Here is a 17,782-nt window from a genome sequence, read left to right on the forward strand (position 1 = left end):
TTTCTGTACCGACACTGAGTGGAAAATAAACTGTTTAAGCACAATTTATTAACATAAAATAATTATAAATGTGTTTTAAGTTAAGAAATTTAATGTAAGCCCTTATTTGATAGTAAAAAGGAAGAGGTGGCTAAGGACAAAATTCAAGTTCTGGGGCAAAAAGAACTTTAACTGATTGCTTAAATAACTGGTTAGGTTTTGGAGAACTCTGAAAGATAATTAAGGAATGCAACTTTGACTTTGCAAAACAATAACAGATTATCTGTCATTTAAATTAACTAGCAAACTAGCACTAAGATTCACAAATTAGAAACTCCAAAGACACACATAACTCAGCCTTAGTGATCGATCAGAGGGTCTTTTAGGGACTGGAATAATGAATACTGTTTGTTTCAAGTAATAAACATTTTTCCTGCTTGGAAATATACATAATATAGGACTTGGTGGGAATAAAGTGTGCCGTTCAATGCGGTGCACTGTCAGCTGAGAAGTGAGGGATAAAAGAAAATTCTGAGATATGTATCCAACTCACCCAGTTATATGCTCCAAAACTGTGAGAAGGGATCTTATAAGTAACAGCAAAGGTAATTTCTAGGTGAAGAAGAACTTTAGACATAGGAAAGTATTCTCTGTTAGTGAAGTGCATGCATTTTATTACTTAAAGAGTGTCTGCAAGATGGGAACTGGGCAGGGGTGGGGGGAATACATCAAGAATGCAGGTCAGTATTCTTGAGAAATAGATGATCTGAATATGGCTCACTGAGAGGCAATCAGCTCTGATTATTAGGAAACAGGTGGGGTTTCCTAAATGAAACCAAAGGCAAACAAGCATTAATAAAATGAAGGTAGAATTTAGTTTCTATGATGGACAGTTAAGAGAAAGTAATAACTTTATACAGCATTGTTAATTTACTACATAAATAAGTATTTCAAAGAGCCGTACATATTTTATGTAAGAGATTTTGTACCACTGAACACATGGGGTGAAACATGACAGCTGTTTATTAGAAATGGATTTTTTTTTTTTTGGACGGGAAAAAAGAAAGTGGCATGAGATAAAAGATGGCCATGGAGATGGAGCTATGCTGGTTGTATCTTACCCATCTCCAAACTGGGTAAATATGAACATATGCACTTCATGTGCAAGTCTAGGGAATAAAAATAAAATGTATATTGTGTAGGTTAAAAGGCCATCCCACTGTCATAATACTTGTAGTTAAGCATAGCATTTAATATTATTATTTATGTGTGACAAATACTAAAATTTAAGCCCATATCTTTTGATGAGGAAACTTTGCAATTTCCATACTAGTTACAGATTAAATGCATAATTACATGTTGATAGGTAACTATAGGACTTCCTAGGCTATTCCTTGACATATACACATATACCAGATCGTCTCTAAATTTTAAAATACTGATAAAGAATTTGTCATATTAGGTTTGCATCTCTTTATTAGCCAATTATTTTATGCAAATGTAATTGTAGCCTTTCTTCCCCTCTGTTTAAACTTCTATGACAGCTGGGCACATACACAGAAGCCATGCTCACAACAGATACACTCCATCAATTGTGTTTTAAGTACAATGTGCAACCTGCTGTTGCAACACTACCTCTGAAATTCATTTATGGCAGGACAGTAAACTCTGAAAAAGTCTTTCCTTCTATTGTTACATCTAGAGGTTTTCCTACAAATATACAAAAAAAAAACCAAAAAACCATAATGTACACCATTGCCTTCAGATTTAAAATCCCATAAAGTAAGGTCTAGGTCTTCTTACTTAGTTGAGTATATTGCCCTTAATACCAGGTTTAATCTCAGAGTGCCCAAAACGGTGGAATATGCGTGACAGTGACATACGCATAATGAAGCATTAACAAATATCATCAACAATTTAACAGAATGGCATATAAGCTAATTGTTGACATTCTCTTGCCTTGTAGGGATACAAAATGAAAAACTGAAAAATTAGCTATGACTACAATACTGGAAATCTGTCTGGAGATCATAGATGAAAATGTTTCACGAGATAGAAACACTGCAATCAAATTTTTAGGCCAGAAATATTTTTTGATTCTGTAATTATTTCTGGACTCCCTAAGCAAGAGTTATGGGTAGTCACCTCTGTACCCTGGGAAAAACACATGTTTTAAGAATAATTGTTTTAGGTCTTTTTCTTAGCTACTAATCCCAATCTTGTTGAGTTAATCAATATTGAATTTTTTGTTGTTGTTGAAATTTCTCACAAATGTTAGAGCTGTCTACCTATACAGTTTGTTAGTCATTCCATACAGGAGGCTAGTGGTTGACTTTACACAAATCCATTAACATTATACAATTACCTACTGATGCAGTTAAGTTTTTAAATACTTTGTCTGGGAAACAGTTATAAAATTGGAAGCTTCAGCTATTGGTGTAACTAAATCTCTTTGGCATGCAAAAAAATAAAAACAAAACATAACAGGAAAAAGGGCTCTGGAAGTAACACAATCCACCCTTTTCCAACCCCCCACCCTCCATCTTCTTTTTTATATGGGAATAAGGCCAAAAACTGCTTTCAATTACAGACTACCCCAGAATATAACAGATTGCCTCTTAGGGTAGCTTCATTTTAAGTCTTCCTCTTTAAGGAAGTCATCAAACAGTTATTCTGGGTGGCTTTGTGAAGAAATACACATGCTCTTTACTAATATTCTCAGTTTTTAGGAAGAAAACCACTATTATCAGGGATGCAGTTGAACCCAGAGTTTTGGAACAGTTTCTTTACTTTGCTGAAGGGGAAAGAATCCCCAGGGACTGTGAAAATGGCAAGAGAAACAGGGGAATTAGAGCAACACCCACCTCACTCAAGAAGTGGCTGTGGGATCAAGAGTCTGAACTGGACCTGAACATATTCAAAACACCAGGATTTTTCCAGCCCAGACCCTAATCCCTGGTACTGCCTGGAATAGACTTGGCTTCTGGGGGTGTGCTGCCCCCTAGGCCCCTTGGGTCTCTTTCGCTGGACTTTCACATCCTGGTGTAGTGCCACTTCGTCTTGAAAGGTAGGGGGCTTCCACTTCCTTTCTGTAAGCAAGGAAGATTGGGTACAAGGGAGGTAAAAGGACAAGAGGGGGAATCTGTGAGCAGGGGGAATCTCGGACAACTTAAAAGAGAAGGGATACAAAAGGCTAAAAATTTTAAAACTGTGAATAATATATAAAGTTTTATAATGAAGGCCTACCTTCATTGCCATTTGGCATTTAAATTCTTCAAGAATTGAGAGTCTATTTTAGGGATTGGACTTTTCGACAAATTCTGAATTCCTAAAGCTGCTCTTAGCTGAAAAAAAAGTTTGGTACCACTGATTTTGAAGGTCCTCTTTCTAGGCAATGAATATTATAAAAAGCAGGTGACACTACTTTCCACATTTTCTATCCCAAATATCAGAAGGTCTAAGTAACCTGCCCATATAGTAGCAGCCCCTTTACTCTAGAACAATGAGAAGTACATAGGAAGAGGCCTTCAAGGAAAATCAGTAGGAGAGAACTCCTCCTTATCCTCCATTCATCAGATAATCATTAACTCTACAGAAGCAGGTAGTGACACCTACTTATTTCAATCTTCCTTACCCATCAAAACAAATGAAAATAATCACTATCTTGAAAATTTAATTCTATTAATTATTTACTTAGAAATACCTCCCCCCTCCCAAATTCTTTTCCTCCCCCTTCTAATTCTTTTTTGCCTCCAGCTTCTACAGGGGAAAGGGAACAGTCTAATGCCATTTATAATGGGCTAGGCTTGGGTGTAGAAAATACTACATATTTACTATTAGATGCCCATAAGAAATTTGTCTCGATACAAACTGGTAATGTACCTACTACCTAGGAAGCAGCACTTACTCTGATCCAGCAGCCATATCTGAGTAGGATGTATCTGGTGTGGTGACTCCCAGAGGGATTGCAATGCTCATGACGTCCAACACAGCAGAGAGTGGAAATCACGGGGTCCAATTATTGGAGACTGGCCACTCTGAGAGTGGGGGTGAGCTGCAGAGCCTCAACCAACATGTTATGGACATGAGGAATCCTAGCACAGAAAATGAAAATATCTAGTAACCAGATAGTTCTTTAAATTTGATGCAAATGCTAATGAATATTTTTCTATTTTTTTGAATGAAGTTTTTAAGGGATAGATATAAAGTACAAGGAATCAGCATTGTCAGTGTTTACTATGCTCTGCATTAATGTTCCACAAACTGAGGTAACAAAAATTATGCTCTCTTTTCATTTCTATTTTCATTTTTTTCTTTTCAGATAAAGGAAAAAGTTATAGTCTGCTCATCAATGAGCATTTTTCTCCCATTCCACAACTGCTTATCAAACAAGATGTTCTAGGACCTAACTAATGAGTTTTAAGTCAGATAATGGTCAAAAGAATTATCACAGTTTAATGTTATTCCTTCCAAATTAAATAGGATGATAGAAGTGATCAATCTATTTGACTGAAAATAGCTGCTTTTTATTGCCTTCTTTTGACATAGAATACCCTTTTACTACTTTTAAACTTTTTTAATAACTGTAATTTGCAGAGAAGATGTAATGATTAACTATATTTGTAAGGTGATATCCACCACTACGTATGAATAAAAACATAAAACACGAAGTGTACAGTTTCATGATAAAAATTAGAAAACATTGCATGGAAAAGCAGTGAGGATACCTTGAGTTGGTGACCACAGCCAGTGGAATTTGGGAACAGAAAGACAAACTCAGTAACATAAACAAACAAAAGTAGATTAAGAGACTTGGAAGTATGGTGCAAAGGAAAAAAGTGTACTCTGATTTTTAATTACTGATTTTAGAGCTTTGTTAAAAAAAATAAATCATTAAAAGAATGGAACAAGAAGTATTTTACTTGGGAGGAAAGAAACTCAATGTGACTGTTAAGGTTCAGATTAACAAAGGTTTTTGCAAAAAAGAAAAAAAAACTACAGTAAGAAGTCATGATTGATATACTGATTCATGATAAGACAAATAACACAGTAGAAAATGATTATTTACACTAAAAAATTAAATCAAATGAAAAGTAATAGCATATTAATTGAGTCAATCCAGAAGATTAATACAAGTTTTAAAATGATATTATCTGAGATGCTTGACTCTTACTTTGAAATATGAAGCAAATTAATGTGTAAAAGAAAACCAATCAGGCCAAGATTTTTAAGAACACATAAAAATAATCTCTCTCTTTTATATCATTATTTTAAAGTGCTAGAACAGCTGTAAACTAAGTAGTCCTCCCTGGCGTCGACACTTGGAAGAGCTGGGTCTCACCAATGGACCTGGGACTCTCCAAAATCTGGGTGTGGCGATACACTTGCCCCTCTCAACCTGGGGTGACATATTCGACTTGAGACTGAAGTGAAGAAGGAAGATCTTCCTATCGATTGTCCTTATAGCTTGTTAAAAAAAAAAGTCACTAGCCTAACTTTCTGCTTTGGGGCCTATCCTACACATAAATGTTTCTTTTCCCTAACAATATATTCAAACAGAGTATATGTGTATACCCTCTGAGCCTCTGGGAAACTGAAATAAAATCTACAAAAAAACAGAAGAGAGAATACTTATCAAGTAAGTCCAAAAGGGCATTTTTGAACTTTGGAGCTGTTGGTTACAACTCTTTCTCTATTTGATATCATGGTATAATTCCCGAATTAAAGAAAAATAAAAAATCCAAAGGCTACTTAAGTTAATAACCAGAACACAATCTAATAATAATCATACTACCCTTGACCAATACTGGAATCCAAATCACGTGTTAGACTTCAGTAAAGAACCCAACCCCCAGTTACTCAACACCACTAAAAAATCCTGTCATAGCTATTACTGTTACAAAACCATAAAAAAAATGCAGGTGTCTAGATAAAACAAAACTTTTTTGTAATTTTACATGACCACTTCCACTCTTTTGATGAAGGCATTTTAGATTAGCATGGTTATCTTGCTTCAAGTAATACTTTTATAATATTGGGCCTTTTTAATAACAAAAAAGATGGCAAAACCAAATTTCTCATATAACCCTGAGCCTAGTTCCTCTTCTAAATAACATGTAAAATGTAGCTATTAAAATGTTAACTGAATAACTTCTAACATTATCTATATGCAATATGTAATTATAATTACTCTAGTTTTACGACATAAGACAACAGGCTCCTACTACAGTTTACAAAGCTTAGTAGTTATAGCAGTTACTAACTTATCACACAGTTTGGAGATACGTCCTAGAAAGAGTGATAAGAATTAACATCTCTTTGTGGGACAGTTTCAAGATTTCTTTTACTTGTTAATTTGTCTCTATTCCTACCAGAATATAAACTCAACTAGGACAAGGATTTCTGTGCTTTATCCTCTGCTATAGTTCCAAAGTCTAGAACAAGTATTTGAGAATATTTCCTGGCACAAAGATTTTTGAGAATATTTGCTGAATAAATTATGATCACCATTATATAAAAATTAAAGTTTTAGTATTCATTAAAGTGCAAAAGTTAAAACAGAAGAATTTACTTGGCTCAGTCACCTTTTTATAGACCTCTGAATATGAAGTCCCCCAAAATTATCTGCCAGTAGCTGTGAAGACCTAGAAAAAGTTGAGAAACGAATTAGTATAGATAGAAATAACAAAGATGGACACACAGCATGGAATTCTAGAGAAATAATATTTTAATGGCAATTTTGTTTCACTTCTGTATTCTGCCTTGTTTACCATACTATGTTCCATTTAGTACTTTATCTTTGTCCTTTAACCTTGTTAGATTATTTTCTGGTAAACCTAGAACTTAAATAAAAGGTAGAAAAGGCAATTGTCTTTGAGTTAAGAAGTGGTAAGTACTGTCTCTGGGTGATCCTTTTCTTTCCATCCAATTAGAATTCTCTTCCATTTCCCAAAGGATTCGTTCTTTTTCTCTCTCTGAGAAGGTGCTTCTCTCCCGACCCATTCCTAAATTCAGAAGCTTTTCTTTAATCAAGTTCATGTAATGCTCCAGTTAGACAGGGACTCACCATCATCTATTAATGCTCATATTACTCTTTTCTTCCCCCAACACATCTCTCCATCCTCATATCCTACTACAGAAAGAATGACAAGAGTCAATTTCTCAACTACACAATGGAAGACATGTAGAAAATAGAGCTTTAATTTGCTTTCTACATTCGAAAAGGAAAAGGAAAACAGGTGATGACCCATGATTTTGGGGAGGGGGACAAAGTCAATTTAACAGTAGCCTGAAAAGGGTATCAGTATCTGAAGTGTTAATATATCATATATGTGAAAATAGTTGTTTGAGGGATTCCAGTACCAAGCAGTAGAATAAAAGTTCTTTATGCTGATATCTTATGGATTTCTAACTTTATTATAAACTGGAAAATAAAACTATTTCTTTAGAAACCATTTAAGAAGACCATACTCAAAACTATACAAATGAAAGGCACGAGGGTGAAGTGAAGTGAAGTTGCTCAGTTGTGTCTGACTCTTTGCAATCCCATGGACTGCAGCCTGTCACGCTCCTCCGTCCATGGGATTTTCTAGGCAAGAGTACTGGAGTGGAAATGCAAAGTACCATTTCCTTCTCCAGAGGATCTTCCTGACCCAGGGATTGAACCCAGGTCTCCCACATTGTAGGCAGACGCTTTACCATCTAAGCCACCAGGAAGTCATAAAAATGAAAAGCATAAGGGTAACAGTAAACAAAAGGAAGAAATTATATCAAGGAAGAAAAACACTCCTTTAGCAACAACAAATAAAAAAGAAAAAAAATGACAGGAGTAAAAACAGAAATAAATACACGGGTATACAGCAGGGGGAAAATAAATGCTCTGGAATTTCAATTTAACTACAATCAGAACACTCCACCAGAACCCCCAGGAACAGTAATAAATTCTTAGACTCAAACACAACCAGCTTGTCTCCCAGTCCTGAGTACTCTTTGAGAAGTCACCATTTATTGATACATACAGTTTCTAAGGAAAAGGCTACTAAGAACATGCCAGAAATGGTTTATAATTACTCCTGTCTTTTTAATTGGGTTCAGAAATGGTCAATAGTCTCTGTATTTGTCATTCTGACAGGCTCTTCTCTACATGACTTGCTGAAAGCACAAGACCTGTGTGATCTGTCAGGTCACTCTCAGAGAAGACAGACAATAAGTGTTTTAAGAACAACTCCAACAGAGATTTCAGAAAAAGAAATTGCATCAGCCAGGTGAGCCGGAAGCAGCTGGGAGACAAGAGTCCAATGAACAGCCAATCCAATGAAAGAAATTCAGAACAAGTCTGCTTCAGTAATCCTGTGAAGAGGACTGGCAGGAAGAGGAGTGCCGCTTCAGAAAAAGAACAGGCCTCATATGCTTCAGACAGTCTTTGTACTGTGGCTGTGGACCTTGGCCATTCTCCCAGAAATGATGCAATCCTGATGAACAAGATCTGCTGCCAGAGAAACAATTGTTAACAGCCTATGCAGACAGAAACTTAGCCAAGAAGCAGCCTCTGATCAGCTCTCTCCACAAACCACCAGAAAGTCAAATTTCTTCCTAAATTTTGGTCTCTGACAAAGCATGTAAATGAATATATATTTAGACATATAAAAGCACGCCATTTTCTCAGTGTGCCCCTTTTTAGTTCCTCTGGCTTTATAGTATCTATCCTCTATCATTCAATGTGAAATGAAACACTGAGACTGCTTTTATTTTATGAATTCTCATGTTACCAGCAAGGTACTTACTTATATTGAAATTTTACACCTTTTCCCTTCATTCTCATAAATATATGTTCTGAGCTATAGTGGCTTTCCTAAGTTTTAAAATCACTCTGAAATCTAGGGCCCAATTATGAGATTTCAGAGTAAAGATAAATTATGCACAATGACTAAGGGCCAGAAAGGTATATTTTACAGGTATTTTTGAAATTATGTTAAACTCAGTATGCTGAAAGTAGGCACGTATCTCGCTCAGGCTGCCGCAAAGGCAGGCCGAGTTACAGCTTGCAGTGCCCACTTCCCTCAAGGGCAGTGGTATTAGTCTTTTAAGAGGGGTAATGAGTATTTTCACCCTACTAGCCCCAACTTACTGTTCTAGAATCAACTTAAAAAATAGCCTCAACATAAAAAATACTCCCTAGATGCTTCACCTCCTAGGTCTGATTTCTTTGTCAGAGTTTTGGTTATCAGGCTGCTAACAGAATACTGTTACTGTAAAATTATTAGGATTCTCCTCCACCAGAATACTAAATAAAAGACTGTATACAAGACAACTCTATTCTCTAAACTCTTTAAGTAGCCAGAAGCCACAATTAACCAAATTTTTTCTTTCTGAAAGCAATAACCTTTAAACTGGGGTTCACTAAAAACACAAGCTTCTAAAATGCATTCTGAAACCAATACATTCAGTCAAATCTACTATCCTAATATTTAAACTATTAAATAATATTAAATTAAAAATCAACAGATTAACAGAGTAACTCTGAAGCAGTAAAAGACTTTTAAGAGGCCAAAAAACCCAACTCACTTAAGAAGAAAACATGTCAGAAAAATTTTCAATAAGGGTTACGTAAAAGGAAATAACCATTAATTTTAAGATTTAATTTCTGAATCTACTGATTATTCAAAATTTTGTTATACATATAAGCTGAATTTATTCTTAAATACTCTTTACTTAAATTTCTTACTTTTGAATGACTAAACAGTAAAAAGAGAAGATGGGGAAAGTATATGAGAAGACTTTTGGTGATTATTACCTTCAACTTATTTTTAAATCACAGAATAGTTAAGAATACAATAAATATACAACTTGTTGTATATAAATGACCAACTTGTTTGAGAATTAATGTGGCAGCTACATTATACGCTTATCTTCCACTTCCAACCCAAAGTGAGATATTGAGGAAAAACACTGCCATTTTACAGCAACATAAAAGCTTTTTATCTTGGGAGAAGAAAAAGTATGAAAAAATAGTATATTAAGAGTTAGGAAATTTGAGTTCTAACCTACAATTTATTTAATTTGGTGATATCAGAAAAATAACTTTTTATAAATGAACCTTAATTTCCTCTAAAATCTTCACTGGGTTTCCTCATGCTCTAAATTTCTGTGAATCCTGGCACTACAATTAATGCCATGTCTTAAAAGTCTGCTTCTCATTGTACAACAGAAAGAATACCTATTTTGCTGACTCAAAGGTGCACATGGATTGGTGTTTGTAGCAAACAAGAATTTAAATGGCTCTCTGTAACTTTTAAATATATGTAAACAGAGAGGAACTGCTATTAATAACATGAAGATGGCTAAAAATTATTTTCACTCATTTCTAACAGTGTGTATTTCAACTTTCCTACAGCAAAAATGTGAGCAAAGGATATGTGGGAAACATGCAAAAAAAAAAAAAATCTAGGAGAGATAAGAAACAAGCATAATAATAAATAAATAAGAATTACTGGAAAATAAGACACAAACTCTAAGAAAGAGAGCTCAGAGTTCTGGGGGAAAGTTCACATACTTGGGGTAGTGTAAGTGTAAGTTAGGCTTACAATCTGAAGCAAGTTAATACAGGCAAAGGATCTAGAAGTGCAGGGCTGAAGAGAAGAAAAGACAGCCGTGTTGTGATAAACTAGAGAGACTAATGAAAGACCATGATTTAGTAATGTAGAGCCAAGATAAAGTTTTCCTTTTCTCCCACCCCTTCTCCTTCAACACTTGTTTATCCCCTGGCTCCTTTACCTAAATTTATACTCCCTCTAGGGGCAACTGGGCTTGGCACAATAAACTGATGTCTATATAAAAGCTCTAAATTTACTAGAATAGGAGGTAATTAAAACCCAGTTTAAAAAAAAAAACAAAAAACAAAAACCCTATTTCAGTCCATAGTAAAAATTTCTTTCCCCATGAAAAACTTCATTAATGGTAATAGTGTAGAAACAAAGACATACTTCACTGGACTTGGGAGGGAGGGGAGGGGGACAGGATAAGAGCACATGCTGTGAATAATGGAACTACTGCGATCTTAAACTTTAAGATTACATTAAGAAAAAAAGTATTTTATTTATAACCCATTTAACAATGGTAAACAGATATTTACTGCGAAACTAACCAAGGATTCAGACTCTTTCTATCCTTAGAAATAATCAATTAGGAAAATTTTAGGTTTCTAAGTATCAAGTAAAGATAATGCCCTCAATGAACTTTATCTCTTTAAAGAGCTATATTCAAAAGACTTCCTAAAAGTTTTGCTGTACTCTGTAGCCTCTGATCGTGCTTTAAAGCCATTTCTACACTAGATTGGAAAAGAACCTCTCCTACTTCTATGTTTGCCTCCTCCTCTCAATCATACCTTTTCATTTCCAAACCCTGAAACGGGAACAATGTTTATTTACTCCAGACAAAGAAGGTTACGGACATTTATAAGGCATTAATTTTATCCTTTCATTAGTTTAGGCAAAACTTCTCTACTTGATGAAAAATTCAGAGTTTTAAGTTTAGACTCTAATTCATTATTCTAAATAGATGAAGAAACAGAGCTTTAAAAATATTAACTTAGAAGAAGCCACATACTCAGTAGTGGAGTAAAGAAAGAAAATTAGATACCAACATGGGAATAAAAAAAAATTTTTTTTCCCCTGTAGGCTGCCAAGTGGCTTGCGGAATTTTAGTTCCCCAACCAGAGAATGAACCCAGGCCCTCTGCAGTGAGAGCATGGAGTCCAAATCACTGGATTGCCAGGGAATTTCCTAAAAGAAATTAAAAAAAAAAAAATTAAGTGTCAGTTGTTACTGGTTCTACGTTAGACGAACAAGTCCAGATCAACATTCCTGGTTCCTGGTTCTAGATTTGTCAGGGTTTTCTTCATCCATTCATTTAATAACCATGAAGTAACTACTCACATAATTATACTATGTATAAAAAGGAAGTTAAGAGCTATTTACAAATGTTGCTCTTATCCAACTAGAAAAGGGTAGGTACTCAGTAAAAACTCTTTTGGTTTGCCTGTGTGCCAAGTATTTCATTTTCACAACCATGAAGGGAATAGAAAATCCTAAAGTGTGCCTCTACAATTAATGAGTCATCTTGAAGTGAAAACAACACCCTACTCCCAAAGAAAGAAAACCCAAGCCACTCCATAGTTTAGCAGTGACACGGAGGAGTACAGAAACAGATTCTCCTGTAATAAATCTTTTAAACTGTTTAGACAAAACTTATCATTGACTGGTCTCATGAAAAATTCTATTAAGAATGAAGAAAAATGATGAACAATGGGTAGCAAGAACCTTCAAAACACAAACAGAACCTGACCATACATGTCCTGTGATTATTTGGCTGAGGAGGTGCCAAGTATATAGCAGTAAAGGAATTTAAAGCTTAGTAATTCTGATATGCACAATAGGGATCCTCTCCTGACCAATAGCTGTATCTTTATTAACTTATAAAAATATAAATATAACAACATAAATTTAAAAAATTTTATATAAACTTACAAAATATATTATATAAAATATATAAAAATATACAAACATTACAAAAGCATAAAAAGTAGAAGTGAAATTCTCACACCAGTCTAGTTCCCAAAGACGAAAGTGATAACCCTATTGTTCTTTAATCTACTTGGCTCATTTAGTTTTGGACATTTATATGCATAAGTACAAATTTATTTCTCTTAAATGACAACACTGTATTCTATTCTGTGGATCTACTATAATTCAAATCAATCCCCTGCAGGTGGATGTTTAGACTGTTTCTAATTTTCCACAATATACATAATGCTGCACTGAATGCATGTACATATGCTTTTCTTTATACATGTGTATAAACATTCCCTTTGGACACATTCTTAGAAGTGGAACTACTAGAAGGGCACAAGCATATTTACTAGTGATGCTGAACCACCCTCCAGAAAGTTAAAGCCATTTTATGCTCCCATAAACAGTGGGAAAGTTATATTTTCTCATAAGCTTCAAAATAATTTCAACTCTAACGGTCTGATTCATATAGCCTCTTCCTTAGAAGAGACTCTCTACTGACTAAGAGAAAATCCTAAAATGAAAGTTAACTACGAATTCTCAATAGTTCAGTGATTAAGATTATTGACTGAGTGCACTCAGTTCAGTTCAGTCGCTCAGTTGAGTCCGACTCTGTGACCCCATGGACTGCAGCATGCGAGGCTTCCCTGTCCATTACCAACTTCCAGAGTTTACTCAAACTCATGTCCAATGAGTTGGTGATGTCATCCAACCATCTCATTCTCTGTCGTCCCCTTCCTCTCCTGCCCTCAATCCTTCCCAGCATCAGGGTCTTTTCAAGTGAGTCAGCTCTTTGCATCAGGTGGCCAAAGTATTGGGAGTTTCAGCTTCAAAATCAGTCCTACCAATGAACACCCAGGACTGATCTCCTTTAGGATGGACTGGCTGGATCTCCTTGCAGTCCAAGGGACTCTCAAGAGTCTTCTCCAACACCACAGTTCAAAAGCAGCAATTCTTCCACGCTCAGCTTTCTTTATAGTCCAACTCTCACATCCATAGACTATTATCGGAAAAACCATAGCTTTGACTAGATGGACCTTTGTTGGCAAAGTAATGTCTCTGCTTTTTAATATGCTGTCTAGATTGCTCATAACTTTTCTTCCAAGGAGCAAGTGTCTTTTAATTTCATGGCTGCAATCACCATCTGCAGTGATTTTGGAGCCCCCTAAAATAAAAGCTTCTCACTGTTTCCACTGTTTCCCCATTTATTTGCCATGAAGTGATGGGACCAGATGCCATGATCTTAGTTTTCGGAATGTTGAGTTTTAAGCCAGCTTTTTCGCTCTCCTCTTTCACTTTCATCAAGAGGCTCTTTAGTTCTTCACTTTCTGCCATTAGGGTGGTGTCATCTGCATATCTGAGGTTATTGATATTTTTCCCGGAAATCTTGATTCCAGCTTGTGTTTTATCCAGTCTGGCATTTCTCATGATGTACTCTGCATATAAGTTAAATAAGCAGGGTGACAATATACAGCCTTGATGTACTCCTTTCTCAATTTGGAACCAGTCTATTGTTCCAGGGCCAATTCTAACTGTTGCTTCTTGACCTGCATACAGATTCCTCAGGAGGCAGGTCAGGTGGTCTGGTATTCCCATCTCTCTAAGAATTTTCCACACTTTGTTGTGATGCACATTGTCAAAGACTTTGGCATAGTCAATAAAGCAGAAGTAGATGTCTTTCTGGAACTCCCTTGCTTTTCTGATGATCCAATGAATGTTGGCAATTTGATCTCTGGTTCCTCTGCCTTTTCTAAATCCAGCTTGAACGTCTGGAAGCTCACAGTTCACATACTGTTGAGTGCACTGGATGACCTCTAAAATTCTTTTATACTGAGGAGATCTCAGTTACTTTTTCACTAAATTTGGGCTGGGATATTCAAAGTAAAACTTAGATAAGATACTATTACAGAACCAAAGTACTTTCTTACAGTTGTCTCTTGAGATAACTTTATTTAACAGAAGGCAGCACCAAGCTCTAAATTTCTTTTCCCAGTTATCAGAAAACAAATTATGCTAACCATCTAGATGGCATCTGTAGATCTGAGCTCTTCAAACAGGTTATCAAAACTTTGTTGAAGCAGTTCTACCTCAGTAGTATAAAATATGATACCTCCAGTTTTAATTACCCTTGGAAAGAGAAGAAATTTTGAAACTATAAGCAGCTCATCAACATGGTTTATTATAAGACAGAGGGCCAAAATATTGACTAAATTTATAACAAATTTCTATAAATCATTTGGTATATGTTCCCCTATCACACTAGACATGGTTCAAACCTAAGTTCTGGGCAAATGAGGCAAAACATCCCTCCCTTTCACTGTGCTGGCACTAGCATCCAACTGAGAGCCTAGATGAATAGCTATTCTTTCTCCTTTGAAATATTTCACTAATTGTCTTTTATCCATTCAGCAAGACGATTCAAGGTTGCAATGAACCACTCTCATGGCCTCTGGGTTCTCTTCATTTCCCCATAATGCTAATCCTTCTAGGGTCTAATTATGATCATTATCATTCTACATTAAAACCTAAAATGGCTACCTAATACCTACTGGGTTAGTTCAAACTCGTTTGCCTGAATAAAAGATTGCCTTTGTTAATTAGATATTAACCTGTGTTTTTTCCTTTTCCTTCAAAATTTTGTTCACACTACTCGTCTGATATGCTTTTTTTTGGGCACCTTAAAAAAACTTTATTATGAGAAATTTCAAACAAATATAAAACCACAGAAAACCCTCTACTGAACTGATACAGACCCTACCAAGCTTTAATGAACATTCAACTCATAGCCAATCTTATTTTATTTATAACCTTTCCTCTTCTACACTATTATTTTAAAGCAAATCCCAGAAATACAAGTTGTATGTATTACATCTGCTGAGTAAAGTTGTCCCTTGTTTAAATATTGTGAGAGTGTTTAGCATATAATGACAGGTGGCAGTGATACGGAAAGACCATCATTTCATTGCAAAAGTGAAAATGGGTAGAAAGCTTAATGTAACCAATCAACTGATTTGCTGAGTAATGTTTATACATACATGGCTATGAAAAAAATGTCTTAATTAATTTTTTGTTGTTAAGAAAAAAATTACTGGGAATTCTCTGGTGGTCCAGTGGTTACAGGATTCTGCTTCCACTGGAGGGCACACAGGTTCAATCTCTGGTTGGGGAACTTGGATCCCACAAACCATGTGGCCAAAAAGAAAAAAAAGGACTGAAAGCAATTTTTCAAAAAAGCTTTTAGCACTTATGATTCATTTTATAAAGACTTTTTTGGCTGCACCACAAGGCAAGTGGGATCTTGGTGTCCCCCCTCCCCCAACCTCCGTGACCAAGTCCCCTACAGCAGAAGCCCACAGTCATAACCACTGGACTGCCAGACTGCCAGGGAAGTTAAGTCCCTGTATGCAATTATTTTTTGCTTTGAGTCTGTTGATAATAAGATTTCTTGTGTTCCTGGGAATGCAAATTTCTCCTTACAGCAGAGTTATAACACAAGCGCGCACACACAAGCCAGTCTGTGACATACTATTTCTGTATGTATATGTTATGCATCAATAAGCAAAATAAGTGAAACCAGAACATTAAGAACAGAAGGACTGATTATCCTTCTCTTTATCATCACAGTAGCAATGGCTCATATCTGAGATGTTAGTCAGCTGTTCTTAACGAGCAGTTTCTTAAGAGTATGAGAACCTTAGAATGATGACAAACTTAGGGTTAAAAAAGCTCACCGACTGAATGAAGGCATACTTTATAGTCAAAAAATAACTCACCAATAATGGTAAGGGTCACAGTACTAACAATGGTGAGTGTCACAGAAGAGAAACATGTGGGATGTAGATAGCTGATTCCTACATGAACCATAAAGCAGAGATATCTGATGATCCAGTTAGTGGAAAACAGGCCCAAATCACTGTCAATGCAAATATATACCATTAAACATTCTATTACGAAACTACCCTCCATAAACTGTATTTATAACAGTAAAGTTAAACAAACAGTGACGTACCCAGTGGGTTTTTTTTTTTTTTTGTCTAAGCAAAAAATTAGCCTATATTTACTTATATAGTAGGTTACTGTGTAGAATGAAAGTTCTGGAAAAGTAAGTACATTATTTCCCTGGAAGAAGATGAACATCTCTGGACCAACTAGCTAGTAATTTTTTATGAGGATCAGAAACTTTAAGTATCTGCAAAACATCAAAAATATTTAACTTATGGACTGTAAAACTATTCTCTGGAAATCTTAACATGAAAAATAATTTAAAACCTTGATACAGGGAGTTCCCTGGTGGTCCAATGGGTAGGACTCCCGTGCCTTCACTGCTGAGAGCCTGGGTTCAATTCCTGGCTGGGGAACTAAGATCCTGCAAGCCATGTAGTGCGGCCAAAATAGAAAGAAGTAAAAATTAAAACCTTGACAATCCAGTCTCAATAAACACTTCAGCTATACCGGGCCCAAATTCTCACCCATTAATGAGTGGTGGAGGTTCACAAGTGAGCTGCGTCCGACTCTTGTGACAGCATGCCTGTCGCCCACCAGGCTCCTGTGTCCACGGGATTCTCCCGAGAGAATACTGGAGTGGGTTACCCTTTCCTTCTCCAGGGGACCTTCCCAAGTCTCCTGCATTGCAGGCAGATTCTTTACTGACTGATGGTGGTGGTTCAGTCCCTAAGTCATGGCTGACTCTTCCAATTCCATAGACTGCAGCCCGCCAGGCTCCTCTGTCCATGGGATTTCCCAGGAAAGAATAGTGGAGTGGGTTGCCATTTCCTTCTCCAGGGGATGTTCTGGACCTGGGGATCGAACTGGGGTCTCCCCCACATTGCAAGCAGATTCTTTACCACTGAGCCACCAGGAAGGCCCTTCATTAAGGAATACTTAAATTAGCCCCAGGGCACAGTCAAAGCAGTACTTTTAAATGAATAGAAAGAGTTTAGTAAATTCCTCCAAATTCTTATGCAAAATATAATCACAACCATATGCCCTGTTGAAATTTCCCAAGTATTTTACGATCTCTTTCAATTGCCTCTGCTGGTTTTTCGGTCCTATCAGCGTCTGACCCTAAGCAAAGGCCAGAATTCCAGCAATGAATCAAATGAGAACATGAAGCATCTTAGGTTTTACCTTCCACTTTTCCTTTTTGTTAAAACATCTTCTATTTACAAACTTATTTTTTCCTAAGTAAAATATTCCTGAATATTCAATACTACTGTTTTTGAATACTGTACATATCC

The 17,782-nt window shown here is 36.0% G+C and overlaps 1 protein-coding gene across 14 annotated transcripts in view; it reads right to left on the reverse strand.

Moving 5' to 3' along the window:
* Positions 1 to 17,782, reverse strand: part of SETD5 (SET domain containing 5) — a 78,542-nt gene that overhangs the window by 38,826 nt on the left and 21,934 nt on the right. For 7 of the 14 annotated variants that reach the window (XM_061128026.1, XM_061128017.1, XM_061128024.1 and 4 more), the window contains exons 2-4: positions 6,564 to 6,623; positions 3,887 to 4,073; positions 2,844 to 3,068 (exon numbers count right to left, since the gene is read on the reverse strand). Coding sequence is in view for 4 of the 14 variants with exons in the window: in XM_061128023.1 (XP_060984006.1) it covers positions 3,887 to 3,957 (71 nt within the window). In the remaining 10 variants the exon portion in view is untranslated. Of the gene's footprint in view, positions 1 to 2,843; positions 3,069 to 3,225; positions 3,324 to 3,886; positions 4,074 to 6,563; positions 6,624 to 7,045; positions 7,066 to 17,782 lie in introns of those variants that run through there. The other 7 variants (XM_061128023.1, XM_061128028.1, XM_061128020.1 and 4 more) reach the window with 3 other exon arrangements.

Source organism: Dama dama, chromosome 24 (assembly GCF_033118175.1).
Source record: "Dama dama isolate Ldn47 chromosome 24, ASM3311817v1, whole genome shotgun sequence".
NCBI classification, from domain to species: domain Eukaryota; kingdom Metazoa; phylum Chordata; class Mammalia; order Artiodactyla; family Cervidae; genus Dama; species Dama dama.